Genomic DNA, 15,175 nt, shown 5'->3' on the forward strand with positions numbered 1-15,175 from the left:
CATATCATAACAGAAAGGTATTTATGTAAATGCCCCAAACAAAAAAAAAAAAACATAATTTACCATTTGAGAGACTTGAGAACTGAGATTCTGCTCATTTCTTCTTCACAAACATGGCGCGATGAAGCAGTTTCTGTACAAAAAGGAACAATTCTGTTAACTGCCTCAGTTTATGAATTTTCTCAAGAGGAGAGAAAGAAACTTAATAATATAACAAAAATAAACCTCACCTAGCTTCGTGCAATAACTTGCTTGTTTTGTGTATCAGAAAAATTATCCTTCAATAAAAAAATTGAACCGATCTTCCATTTGATGTCATCACAACCACCATCAATCAAATAGGCTTCGAAAAACAATTAACAATAGTAAATAGAAAAAGAAGATATGCATATATGCCACTCAATCCCTATGTATTTACATACCTAACATTTAAACATCAATTTTTACATGTCACCTTACCTATGTATGGAAAAGGTAGATTTAACTTCTTTAAAATTAAAATGGTGGTACTTTTGATGTGATATGAAAGATTTGGGTGGTATAAAACTATAACTGTATAAAGTAGAAGTTTAGTTGTTAGATACGCAAATACATAGGAAATGGGTGGTATGTACGTAAATGCCCCAATAGAAAAATTCAGTCTTCACTTACTGATGTTAATTTCCTACACATCCTTTAATGCTTCAACCATCGAGCCTTCTACTCTTGTGGATCAAACTTATCCTCCATGTGAATTGAAAGATTCTCTAAACATTCACATATCAACTCCATTTGTTGATGAGAGTAATCTTCCACAAAGAACTGGTAAATCTTCTTGTTTATTTCAATCCAGCTACATCCAGGATTCTTCCTTAATCCTTTCTCCTTTATTCTGGCTCTCACTTTGCGCACCTCGTCCCATCTTCCAGCGGAAGCATACATATTTGATAGAGCTACATATGTAGAATGATCATTCGGCTCGATACCTAAAAGAAGCCTGGCAGCTTCCTCTCCTAAATCCAAGTTCCCATGTAAAATACAAGCAGAGAAAAATGAGCCTAACAAACCCGCATCTAATTTTAAAACGGGCACGCTCCGAAGTATCTCGTAAGCTTCTTCCAACTTCCCCAAGCGTCCAAGAAGATCTATGAGGCACGAATAATGTTCCGAACCCGGTTCAATTCCATATTTAGATTTCATGTGATAGAAATAATAGATACCCTCATCAACCATTCCTCCATGACTACAGGCGGACATTAGAGCCAAAAATGTAACTCTGTCAGGTCTCACCTTCCTCTTCTGCATTTCTTCATAAAGCTCCAAAGCTTCGATTGTCCGGCCATTGGAGCCATAAGCCATAATCATCGATGTCCACGACACGGTGTCTTTGATTGATAACTTGTCGAAAACGGCCCGTGCTTCTCTGACCACACCACATTTGGCATATAATTCAACAAGCACGCACATAACAATTTCGTTAGATTCAAAATTACTACTACGAATTTGTTCGTGGATCTCTCTCCCTTTCTGCAGGGCGGTTAATTGAGCACACGCAGATAAACAGCTAGTAAAAGTAATGGCGTCTGGCTTCACATCATAGAGCTTCATATCATGAAAAACATCAAGAGCTTCAAAAAAATAGCCCAATGTTACATAACCTGAAATCATAACATTCCACAAAACTACATTATTTTTTTGAGTTTTTTGGAAGATAAACTCAGAGTACCTAAACTCTCCACATTTAAAGTAAAAATCGACGAGCGATGTGGCAACAAAAATATCTAGCTCAATTTGGTTTCGCAGCACATATCCATGCACGTATTTTCCCTGCCATATAGCTGAAGTTCTCGAGCATGCCATTAACAAGCTGCTTATAGTGCTCGAAGTAGGCCTAATTCCTTCGCTTTTCATCCTAAGAAAAAGCTCAAAGCATGAATTCCAATCACCTTGCAGACCATACCCATTTATCATTGAGTTAAAGGCGACAACACTCTTAACAGGCATTTGATCGAATGCTTCTCTTGCACTCTCCAAACACCCACATTTTCCATACATGTCAACAATAGCAGCCCTGACAAATCCATCCATCTCATAATCACTCTTCACCAACTCTTCATGCATCCTCTTCCCCATCTCCAAATCCAGAAGCCTCGCGCAGGCCGAGAAAACCATGGAGAAGGTCACAGAATCTGGCTTATAGCCAAAACTCAACATTTTATCAAACATCTCAAGAGCTTTCAAAGCTTGGCCATCTTGATAGTAGCAGGATATAACATTGTTCCAACAAGCAACATCTCTCTCAGGCATTTCCTCAAACAACTTAACTGCAGAACGTAAAGACCCGCATTTCGCATACATCCCAACAAGAGAGCTCGAAACCACTACATCATAACCAAACCCTAATTTCAACAAATGGGTGTGAATCATCCTCCCCTTCCTCCCATCACCCAGTCCACCACAAGCCTTAAGAACACTCGGAAAAGTGTAACAATCAGGCTTAACATAAGCAAATAGAAAACACTTATCGTAAATCCCAATGGCTTCTCTGTGCATCTGATTTTTGGAACACACCGCAATGAGGGAATTCCACAGGAAAATGTCCAGGGGGTTGTTGATAGTTTCGAGAACCAGTCGAGCAGAATCAAAAAGGCGGAAGAAGACGTAGAAATTGATGAGAGTTTTACAAAGCTGGAAACTTTGCTGCAGTCCGATGGAGATTGATTTGGCGTGAAGGAGCTTTCCCTTTGCCAAAGAGTTGGGAACGGTGGAAGCTGTCAGCAGAGCTGCGATGCTGTGAAAATCCATGTCTTTTGATGTGAAATTCAAGGAGGAGGATTATAAAAGGGTAACTTTTGTTCGGTAGATAAATTTCTATGAATGGGTGGAAGCTGTCAGCAGAGCTGCGATGCAATGAAAATCCATGTCTTTTGACGTGAAATTCAAGGAGGAGGATTATAAAAAGGTAACTTTTGTTCGGTAGATAAATTTCTATGAATGGAGGGAAGAAAGAAAACCCTAGAAATGGTTAAAAATGGAGGCTTTTTCATTTTCCTCTACGGGAGACAGAGCCTGGCAGAGGGCAGCGGTCGCCAAACACCGCTTCCCGCTGGATCTTGCGCCGGCGAAACTTATTATTTACACACGGACGCAGCTCTGCTTAGAGGTTATACAGGGGTTATATCACGTTATATCCCTTCGAACTAACCTCTACTTAGCCTAACTCTAATCTACTTGAATTTGCGAGCCAACTCTAATCTATTTGAATTTGCACCGCTTCCGTTTTCACATATCTGTAACTCTAATCTACTTGAATTTGCACCGCTTCCGTTTTCACATATCTGTAGGTCACATGTAACTTACAAGAACGTTATATGGAGGCTATAAGAGATATAACGCGAATATAATGCCGATATAACCCTATGTAACATTCATTATGTACGCAGCGTTACGTATGTCTTAGGTACGCAATTTTTTCCCTTTTTCACCGATTTTGCAAAATCTCACTCAAATATCAACATTCATGGCAAAATGCCACCCCATATTTTTCATTTGTTTTATCAAATTCTCAATAATTTTATTGATACATAGTTAAAAAAATCACTGAGATTGGAATACATCGATAGTTAAAAAAATCACTGAGATTGGTCAATTTTTAAGAAACCAAATTTTCTTATGTGATTAAATATCTAACCCATAAACTTTAATTTTTACAAAAATGTCACCAAGCCTTCACATGAAAAGGAGTATTTAGTTTTTCTAAAATTAAAATATTGATTTTCTTTTGTGATAGGAAACATTGAGTATTATAAATGTAAACAAGAAAATTTGAAGTGTTATGTATGTAAATACATAAGAATTGGATGGTATGCATGTAAATAAACATAGAAACCTCATATTCTTACAACATGATATTGTGCATATTCTATGCATACATTTGAGAAATAAATAAGTATTGATAAGTGGTTATGAGAATCTCTTAAACTTCATGTGTGAATTACGTAAATAGTTTAAAAATCAAGTATTTATTTACTATTTACAGTTTTCATAATGTAATATTATGAGACATTTATTTTTAAATTATGATAATTACTTTTAGGAATATTTTAAAACGGCCACATATAATCAGTCGAAAACTATTTTGACATTTTTTTTTTTATTTAAACCCCTTCTATCTATTATTTATCGGAGAAAATATTACATGTCTTCCGGATGTGCTGACGAGAACTTTGATTGCACTGCACAATATGTTCAACAACGTGATATGATCCACGCCGTTGTTCACACATCGATTTTCAAGCACGAGTTTGACACCAATGTGTTAAATATGTAAATATATAAAAGATTGTGGTATATAGATAAATTTCCCACAAACTAAAGGGCTAATCTCAAACGGGGAAAAATTTGTGTACATAAGACGTACGCAGAGCTGCGTACGTACAAATAAGTTACATGGAGGGTTTTAGGAAGTTATAACCCCGTTATACCATCTGTAACCTCCCTGTAAACTATTTGTACCTTATAGTAAGTTTTGCGCTTTTATTTCATATACAGGTAAGTTACAGAGAGGTTATAAGGAGTATAAACGCGATTATAACATCCCAAAATCCTCCATGTACGTACGCAACTTTACATACGTCTTATGTACGCAATTTTTTTCCTTCTCAAACATACCACACAAATTCTATATATTAACACATCAATCACCTAAACATTATTTTTTACACCGTATACGATCAAAAATCAAAATCTTTATGGTCACATCAACAATTTCACTATTTTGACCTTAAAAAAATGAAATACATCAGTTCATACGTAAGATGTCATGTAAAAATTAATGTGCTATAAATGAAAATACATGGGAATTAAGTGGTTTGTATGTAAATCTTCAAAAAAAAAAAAATGTAGAAATGAGACTAAATCACATAAGACACTGCTTCATGCCAAAGAAAAGATTCAAAAATCAACTCAATCTACAAAATGTTAGCATGAGAGTACCCATAAAGGTTAAAATGTTGGTTATTTTTAGATTCAAATGAAATGCTACAAATATTAAAATAATAATAATAATAGGAATTGAACTACATTTTCCTATGGCTCATGTTCTTGCACTTACAAGTAAGAATTTATCATTACACACTTAAAAAAAGGTATTAAATTGAATCTCCTAATTACATCCTAATGCTACAAAAATGAGAAATGGTTTATCTTACACTCTAGAACCCGCACCAGCTTCCGGAAACTTCTTCTCCGTCGGGGTTCTAAAGAACGGATTGCCCGAAAGCCCAGGCAGGCCGGCTTCAGACGTTCGCCGTCGGACCTTCCTTCAAACACTTGGTTTACAATGAATCCTCCAATTCATCAGGCAAGTTCAGTTTCTCCATCGCAGACTGCAAAGAGAATTATAAATTGACAATTTAAGAGGACGTACAAGAATAGTTAACCTTCAAATTGCAATTGTGATAGTTTAGGCAGCTAAAGAAACTTGAAATCATAAACAGAGACCCTAAATCTTACAATGGAGAAAATAACTGAGCCTAAATGATTACACTACTAATGAGGATATTATTTGGACTAATAAAATTGACAGATTGTTATCTAACATATCCAATCTGCAAATCTGCAATGAATGTATATATATAAAAAACATATGAAGATTTACATACATGCCACTCAATTCCCCAGTATTTACATATATCTAACACCAAAACTTCAATTCTTACATATATACCACCTTACCATGCATGAGAAGTTGTATACCGTTATTTAAAAGTTAAAATAGTGATATGTATGATTTTTGTAGTATAAATGTAAAAAATAAAGTTTAGATGTTAGATATATGTAAGTAAAAAAAAATATTGGGGGGCATGTATGTAAATGTCCCTGTAGAATAACATAGGATGATTTACATATATATATATGCCACTCGATTCTAATGTACTTACATATCTAACATCTAAACTAATTTTTTTACATACATGCCACCTTACCTTACCTATGTATGAAAAGGCATTTCACTTTTTATAAATTAAAAAAAAAAAAATTTAGGTTCCAAGAAAAGTTCTTTGGAGAGTTCTAGAAAAGAAAGTTATTCATATGACTTATAGTCGAGTCATTAAAGATATGTATGCTAGATGAGGATGTTATTAATAGAATTCAAGTTGGTTGGATGAAATGGAGGAATGCATCGGGCCAATTGTGTTATAGAAAAGTACTGCTTAGACGAAAAGGAAAATTGTATATAATGGTGGTGAGGCCTGCAATACTTTATGGAGCGGAATGTTGGCCTTTAAAAGTGAAGCATAAAACTAAGTCGAGTGTTATTGAGATGAGAATGCTTAGGTAGATTTATGACTTGACACTTAGAGACAAAATGTAAAATGAATCTGTGAAAGCATTGGTGTATAGCTCTAGTAGTAGACAAGATTAGAGAGAGTCGGCTTAGATGATTTGATCACATTAAATGTCTACCATCTGATGAATCCTGTTAGGAGAATAAATGTTTTAGATTTGACTTATGTTAAAAAAGAAAGAGGTGGACCTAAAAAGACTTGGGCATATTGTATAAAAGATGATATTAATTTATTTGAATTAAATAAAAATATGACACTCAATACGACACAATGGAAAAAAATGATTCATGTAGCCGATCCCACTTAGTGGGATAAAGGCTTATTTTTGTTGTCGTGTATTTTTTGATATAAAAAGTAAATTTTAAGTGTTCCAAATTTAAATAAATAGGAATTGAGTGGTAGGTAGGTTTAAATGATCATGTCATCCTAATTTCAGCAAGGAACAAAAGCAAAAAAAAAAAAAAAGAAAAAAGAAGATTTACATGCATACCACTCAATATACCACTCAATTCCTATGTCTATGTATTTACATAACTAACACCTAAAGTTCAATTACATAAATGCCACAAGTACCTATGCATGAATAGGTGTATTTCAATTTTTTTTCAAGTTAAAATAGTGGTATTTTTTATATGATATCAATGATTTGGGTAGGATAAATGTAAAAAAACTAAAATTTAAGTGTGGGATATGTAAATAAATTGGAACTGGGTGGTATGTATGTAAATGCTCCAAAACATAACATTTCAGAAGCAAGGTCAGAAGGTTTAAATGATCGTGCATCCTAATTTCAGCAAGGAGCAAAAGCAAAAAAAAGGAAGATTACACACATCCCACACAATTCCTATCAAACACCTAAACTTCAATTTTTACATACATGGTACCTTACATATGAATGAAAATGTAAATTTCACTTTTAAATGTTAAAATGGTGGTATTTTTTTATGTGATATGAAAGATTTGGGTAGTATGAATGTAAAAAAGTAAAATTTAGGTGTTAGATATGTGTGTTAGATATGTAAGTACATAAGAATTGGAAATATGTATGTAAATTCCACGGAAAAAAAAAAAAATTGAAGCAGGCACACCTTTATGACTGCGACATCAGCTGCTGGAGGCCTTAAATCCAGGGCAGTTCCAAAATAAAACATTGCCTTGTCATGCATGTTAAGGATCTTGTAAATCTTTCCCATCAATGCGTACACGCTGCTCTCCCGCGGAGAAAACTCTATTAGCTGCTTCAAAACATTCAGAGCCTCATCATATCTCTCTAAGCTTACGAGAATGTTAGCCTTCTCATACATTGGAAGTGGGTTCTTCTTATCCGCTATAATGGCCTTGTCAATCAGCACCAACGCCTCGTCATTTCTCTGAGTATCACCCAAGAGAATTTACAAGCCAAATGATTTATAGAAAAAAAAAGAATTTTAAAAGGAAAAGAGGCCCTCACAAATGTTTTGTAAAGAGAAAAGTGCCAAAAGGGTTCCCCCAACTCTCTGCCGAAGGTTATTTAGTCCTGAAATCTATAAAAGTGTCAATTTAATCCCCGTACTCTTTTAATGAGAGCTAAACCGCCCTACACACACACGTAGAAAATACTAAAAGAGTCTAGGACGAATTCGGCATTTTTATAGATTATGGGACTAAAATAGTCCCATGTAAATAGTCGAGAGTATTTTGACACTTTACTCATTTTATAAGTAAACAAGAGAGGAAAAGAATATCAACCTTCAAAGAATGCAAAGCCATTCCCAAATAGGACATGATGATGGAAGAACGTGGGTTTATGTGATAAGCTCTATGAAAATTATGTGTTGCAAACTCGAATTTTTCTTGGCGAAGGAATACAATTCCTAGGCCATACCAAGAGTTATAATGTCGTTCATTTACTTGGAGAGCGCTGTGAAAGCACTTTATCCCGTTATCATAGTCCTCGAGAGCAATATATCTGTATTGAGCATTAAACAAGATGAAGCCAATGTCAGATCAGAAATTACTAAAATGTACAAATACACGGGGGGCATATCAGATCACTTGTAGTTTTTGCTTTTTTATTTTTATTTTTATTTTTTTTATTTTTTTATGTTTTTTATTTGAAATTTAAATACAGATTTTTTTCAAAACAAAAAATAAAAACATGCAAAAAAATATACTAAGCAAATCTATGTTTAAAATAAAAACAAATAATAAAAAACAAAAGTGATCCCAAATAAGTCCTACATGAAAACCTGGCTCAAAGTGAGAGCCATTGAAATATCATTAAATAGGGTAATATAGTCATGAATTACATATAAAAAGCTGTTGAACTGTCCCGACTAGAAGGCCAAGCAGTAAAACCACAAGCGAAGATTTAAAAGAAAATTCTTATATAGGCAATACTTAACAAGAAAAAAAAATCAGTATAAGTTCATAAAGTGATATTTTTAGAGAACTGCTACCACAGATCTGCACAAATAAACATCTAGACACAATAAAGCTGAAAGCGCTAGCATGTTTTGGAGTGGCAACTCATGTTGATAGGTTCTAATCAGGTTTGACACAAAAATTACTGGATTTTGATGGACACAGCCCAAGCCCAACTTGTCAATTAACTGTAACACGTCCAGCCAACTTGTCAATTAACTGTAACAGGTCCAGTTGAGGAATAAGTTGGGAGAGTTGAAAACAATGGTGGCCAACATCCACCGAGCCGATAAAAGGGAGACGAGACACCTCAATGTCTCGCTTGTCCAGCTCTCAACTTTACATCAATGGTGGACATGAGAACAATTGGGGACGGTGATAGTGGTCGAGACAATATCTCGTTGGATTGGGGTTGCAAACTATATTGGTATAGACTCTAAAGAGCAATGCAGTCAGAATTTGTCCAATATAGGCGAATTTTGAATTCATAAAATATGAGACCATTGGGTATTTTAAATTATTTACCAAAATATATTATAATTGTTTTACTTGGTACCAAAAACCTACAAAGTCAGAACCTGTATATTTTATTTTACAATACACCCGTGGTACACCAAAACAAATACCCCAAATGTTTTCATGTGTGTGCCTTAAGATATACCTCACCATAAGATGTATGTGCGGTTAGACTAGAACACTCACCCCAACTTTTTACAAAGTCCAACACAAGTACAAGCGGGAGAAACAAAAATCTTTTCATCAAATTCGCTAGAAGGAATATTGACTTCTCAGATACAAATAAAACAACCTTATAAGTAAAAGTAACAGCATTGTCAACACATGATAGATTAGGTTATAAGTAAAACGGTCTACATGCGAAGGAAAACAGTTTGATGCTCAAATGATTTTGTTTTGAGAGCACATCATGAACATGTAAGGTTAAATTTTATTTAAATAATTGAAAAATAAGAAATGTACCATAAGAAGACTCTAAAAGTGGTAATTGAAGACATTGGTCAAATACTCTCTTCTTCAACAAGACATAATTATCTTTTTACTAGAAAAGCTAAACCTTTCTTTTCGTCTCTTCATCATGGATATAAATCTGGCAAACTTCCAAGTAAATTGATGCGTAGTTGATTTCTATTTTCGGTCAAACCATTTTATGGATTGTCTTTATTCTATTTCCCTTTACTTTATATAATTTCGTGCTTAGGTTTAACAGATCAAATTCATTGTTGCGAGCAAAGCACCCTGCCCAATGAATTATAGCAAACTCTTCTTGCCACAAAATGATTCTATAAAGTAAAGGCAACCCTCCAAAAAATATTCATTAGGAATTTACAAGTTCAAAATAATGCATTTTCTTTAGCAATATAATTTTTAAACATTTTTAATGGTTAATTGAGGATTTTGTCTTGCAGAAAACATAGTATGATAAATATTAATGTAGGATATCTTAGGGTCTCAAATTTCTGATGCCAATAAAACATGCACGGTAGCGTCAAAATAAATGAAGATAAATTCAATAATATTTTAATTGAACTTTTAAAAGAAACAATTTAATAGAATATTTAGATAGATGAGCAATACTAATAATTAAAAGTGCATAATATATCAGTTATATTAGCTATTAGAAAGCTTTCATAGATACGATTTGACTTCTTTTAATGATAAATTTTAAATTAAAAAAAGTTCACTTATCAACAAATGAACAATGTTTAAAATTTTGGGATGCATTATTCATGGGCCGTTATATGTAAATACTAGACAAGAAAATGGAGTTGCTAAAAGCATAAAAGCTCATCTCTTTGATATAACCCAAGTTTTTTTTAATTTAATAGTAACGCACCTAAAAGTTACTAGACGGAAGCAATTCTGATAGTAACACACCTTATGAATAGGTTATCTTCTAAAGTCTTGACCTACAAGAGTCCTATAAAAAAAAAGTCCAAATTATATTCTAACCAACTAACTTTAAATCATAAGATTCTTAAATTTTTTGAGTGTATAATTATTGTTCTTTTCTTTAGTTCATACAAGGAAAAACTTGAACCAAAGGCTATAAGAAGTATTGTTTAGGATAGTCCCCAACAAAAAGGAAATAAGAGCTACCATCCACCTAAGTGATTTTTTACCTCAAATAGATGTCACTTTTCACGAAATAGAATCATATTTTTCTACAAATGATTTCTACAGAAGAGAGAATCTTGTCATTGAAGAAGATAAAGGTTTCTATATACATGTGCACACCTGAACATACACAAACCATTTATTATGTAGTGGTAGCCTTATACGGTTTGCTTTTTTTTTCATGTACTTTTCATTAAGAAAACCGTGATCATAAAATAAAGGTAAAAGCATGAGGGCCTAAATATTTTTTTCATAATAGAAAAAAAAAACAATGGCCAGGAGAACAGGACATATTTTGAAATGTGTATATACACTCAGGAAAGAGTTATATTTATAAAGAGCTCAATTGCTTTACTTTTTCTTCTATTGGAATGTTTCACAGAACCTAGCCACAACTGATCTTTCTCTATTATTAATTTATGATTGTTTACTGCACCTGGGTAATTTTAAGACTTCCTTAATAATGTGCTATTTGTCTAAAATCCATTATTTCTATAAAATTAATTAAAATGATTAGCAACCCCAAAAAAATCCATAGGCAAAATCAATCTTCATAATAGAGGATTTCATTACTAAAGGATCCTTGGGCCATCTTCTAGAATAACATGAAAAATGATCCCCTTGTGTTTATGTCGATACATAGACTTGTATGTTGTGCCTTTTATATCATTTTTATAACAAAAAAGCCATTTTTTTTTTAATTTTATGTAAGTGAAAAAGGAACAAATAACGGTCATTTTTTTATTTTAATTAATATTCTTAACAGTTTTTATTGATCAGTAAAAAGAAAGATGAATGACAAAAAAATAACAGAAAGTCAACACAACTGAAAATAAGAGAATAAAAAACAATTAATAAGAATATTAATTCTAATGAGAGTACATTGAGTGATATTAGGGATGGAGAGTTTTAAATGGCTTATTATGACTACTTTTTAAGATTAATTTGAGAGAAGAAGAGGCTTATTGTGATGAACTTACTTTGACTTGTCATGCTCTCACTTTGATATCTTGCTTCAATGTCAGTATGGTACTCATGACATTCAATTTTCTTATTAATTTAATATTCTACTTATTGGGCTTATGTCTCGAAACACCTCAACATTTACACCTCTCCTCATAAATAGAAAATACCTTAAAATCCAATTGCACAATTTCAAACAATGAGTTATATTATTGGATTTCATAATCCAGAACAGTTGGTAAGAAAGGTCTTGGTAGTTTGACTCTTGCGATAAAATTGTCCCTCTCTAAAAGCATCCTCTCATAGTTTAAGAGAGAAAAAATTTTAGCATTCTTCCAAATCTAACAAGAAGAGATATTTGTCTAAGAATTTGTGTTTCACGCTTTGAGATCATGAAACTCCTCTAGATGATGCAATTCATGATTGCTAATACAGTGCCTTAAGGGCTGGCTAACTGGGCTATTCTCATAGCAAAGTGAATAAAAAACTTAATAATCTGAGATGAGAGATTAATAAATTGATTATCAAGTTATGTCCACTCATATTTCGATTCCTCCTACACGCTTTCCATCTCCTTTGAGCCCTTTCAATCCCTTGTGATATATTTGCTCTTCATTTTGGCAGGATTTCTTCTACAGAGAGGTTGTCTTCCACTTCAATACAAAGATTCGCTCATTAACTTGTGATCTAACTCTTCCTATAAGCATGGGGGGTTATCACATTAAAATGGTCATTTTTTAACAAAAGTCCTTTGAGGAACTAAGCTGAAAAAAATGAGAATACAAAATTAATTCTTCTTATTGAAAGAATATTTATGTATCACCCAAGATGTAATTAAACTCAACAAAAGTTCCATTAATATTCAGAGCCTAAAAATAAAAATATAAATATAAAACAGCTTCCTTCGTTAAAATATAAGATTTCTCATGAGATGTTTCATGAGCTTTAATTGGTAGATGAGAACTTTAAATTTTAACAACTCTCCCTATTTTCTCACAAAACTATTTAATATAAGATTCTTTCATATTTTAATCTCCCAAATAAAAATATAAATGAGACGAAAACAACAACAAAATGGTGTAGAAAATGCATGAACACATATTAGTATGTTATGGTGCTGCCTAAGAGCAGTTTTTGACTTTTATTAGCTGAAGGACAATTTAGTCTTCATTATTAATATTATTATTATTATTATTATTAGAATAAATAGGGCTCTTATGTTTAGGATTAGGGTATGCATGAGATTGTTTGTTATGAGCCTTAGGTTTAGGGTTTGGAATAAACTTTCTACCTCTCAAATTGTAGGAATTGAGAGAAACCGCCTACCACTTGAGTTGTACGTGCATATATCCTTATATTCGTGTAGTTTTGGATTTAAAGAGAAATATTTCCTTTGCCCAAATTTTTTTGTCAAACCATGCTAGCTTCTAGATCAAACAACATCAAAGTGGTATCAAAACATCAGCTTGAGAAAATGAGAAGAAAAAAAGGCTATCAGCTAAAGTGGATTGGGGCTCCAATATGGAGAAGAAAAAAATTATTGTATAAATACAAATCCAGTCAACCTCGCAAAGTTACGGTATAGAAGCAATCGAGCTAGAAGGCAGGCGAAAACTCGTTGGTAGGGAAGCGACGACGGGATCGTTAGTACCATGGGAACAACCGAAGAGATCTCAATATGCGCAGACCTAAAACACCAATCTTTCTCCTCTCGCTCCTTGGACAACTCCTTGGGCACAATACAGTCCCGATTAGAGCTCCAGCAATCGCGGTATACAGGATCTACCTCGCACACTACAAGTTCAATATAGTGTGATCCATCTATCTGACAAGCAATGTCGAGATCGTAGAGAAGCAATCTCTGCGTGCCGATTGTCGAGATAAATTCGTGTGCTTGCTAGGATGAGGTGATTCTCTTGATACAATCACGATTGTAGCTGGCTAAGAATGAATCCAATAATTGGAGAAGCTAATAACGGACCATAGCGATACAATCTCGATTCGAGCTAGCTAAGGAGCCAACTAAGGGATCACGACCTTTATGATTGAAAATCTTATAGGGAGTAATGACAGCCAACAAAGTAGAAGATTTGGAGAAATTAGAGGAAGAGATGAGTCAAATCAGATTTGGGATGAAGGGAAGGAATGTTTTCTCTATGGAAAATAAACTTGAAGGTTGATTCAAGAGCTTGGAAAAGATGTTGAAGAAGCTTATTGAGATGCAATCTAAGACCCTGTCGACAATTCAATTTGAAAACCCTAACCAAGGGGTTACGGAAGAAACCTTGGATAAATAAAAAAAAAAGGATAATGAACAACAGAAACACGAGGAAGCATCCCATATCAAGAACCCTCTCCTAGGAATCCGATTGAGGGTGGATTAGAAACTTTCGATGAGGCGTTTGAGCCAAAACATGGAGAATAGCTTATAAAATGGGTATTGAGGAGCGCGAAGAAGGAGAAAAGAATGGGATATAGATATGATCAAAGGAGGGAGTTCTACCTCAATACATGGGAGAAACAATGAAGGAAGAGAAAGTTGGGGCGTAGATGTTAGGGTTAAGAAGTTGAAAATGTCGATCTTCATGAGGGAAAACGCAAATGAGTGGATGTACTATATGGAGCGCTATTTCACAGTGAATGGGTTAAATTGGGATGAGAAGCTTATGAAGGCATGTTTATGTTTGAAGGAGAAAACCCTAGCATGATTTCAGTGGAAGGAGGCTAGATACTTGTCCGCTCGCGAGAAGAATTTAAGGATCCCTTGTTCGAATGTTTCTGAGTCATTCTTTCCATTGACTCGGGAAGAGGTTGTCATGGAGTATATGGAGATATTCGAGCTCTACTCGAAACGACTGAGAAGAATTTCTGAAACAGTATTAGAGGGAAACTTCATTAAGGTTTTAAAGCCCAACAAACGTGCAAAACTTCAGTTGTTGGGATTGCGAGGCTTGGGAGAAATTATGAAATTATCATAGTTGGTTGAAGATCAAAATGAATGTAACATGATAATGCAAGCTGCATAGGTGGAGCTTCAACCGAACTACCACAACCACGACAATTCCAAAATCTAAAATAGTTGAAGTTCAAAGGAAAGATTTACAAGACAAGAATCATAGGTCACGACCAACAACAACACTCAAACGCCTTATAGAGACTGATTCAGGAGAAGCGAGCAAGGAGTTATGCTTTCGGTGTTGCAATGATCAAATATTACAGGTTATCACAAGTGTGACGAGAAGGTAGAGAATGAAGGAATAGAGACAGAGGTGGAGGAGGAACACCCTCATTTTTTTCCCACTTTGAGGACAAGATGTTTTTTTTTTGGGGGGGGGGGGGGGAAAGGA

At 34.2% G+C, this 15,175-nt stretch overlaps 2 protein-coding genes across 2 annotated transcripts in view; both read right to left on the reverse strand.

The window, feature by feature from the left end:
- Positions 1-39: 39 nt before the first annotated feature.
- Positions 40-2,848, reverse strand: LOC110028977 (pentatricopeptide repeat-containing protein At5g27110). The gene is made up of 3 exons (XM_020731068.1): positions 652-2,848; positions 231-343; positions 40-133 (listed from the first exon to the last, which is right to left on the reverse strand). Exon 1 carries the CDS (start codon positions 2,782-2,784, stop codon positions 700-702), a length of 2,085 nt encoding a protein of 694 aa, XP_020586727.1. The 5' UTR covers positions 2,785-2,848; the 3' UTR covers positions 40-133; positions 231-343; positions 652-699.
- Positions 2,849-5,000: 2,152 nt separating this feature from the next.
- Positions 5,001-15,175, reverse strand: part of LOC110027643 (cell division cycle protein 27 homolog B) — a 44,043-nt gene continuing 33,868 nt past the window's right edge. Inside the window, exons 14-16 of the mRNA XM_020729159.1 lie at positions 8,058-8,277; positions 7,418-7,699; positions 5,001-5,366 (exon numbers count right to left, since the gene is read on the reverse strand). Of these exons, the coding sequence (XP_020584818.1) occupies positions 5,316-5,366; positions 7,418-7,699; positions 8,058-8,277 (553 nt within the window). The 3' untranslated portion in view covers positions 5,001-5,315. The remainder of the gene's footprint in view (positions 5,367-7,417; positions 7,700-8,057; positions 8,278-15,175) is intronic.

Source organism: Phalaenopsis equestris, unplaced genomic scaffold (assembly GCF_001263595.1).
Source record: "Phalaenopsis equestris unplaced genomic scaffold, ASM126359v1 Scaffold000002, whole genome shotgun sequence".
Classification (NCBI taxonomy): domain Eukaryota; kingdom Viridiplantae; phylum Streptophyta; class Magnoliopsida; order Asparagales; family Orchidaceae; genus Phalaenopsis; species Phalaenopsis equestris.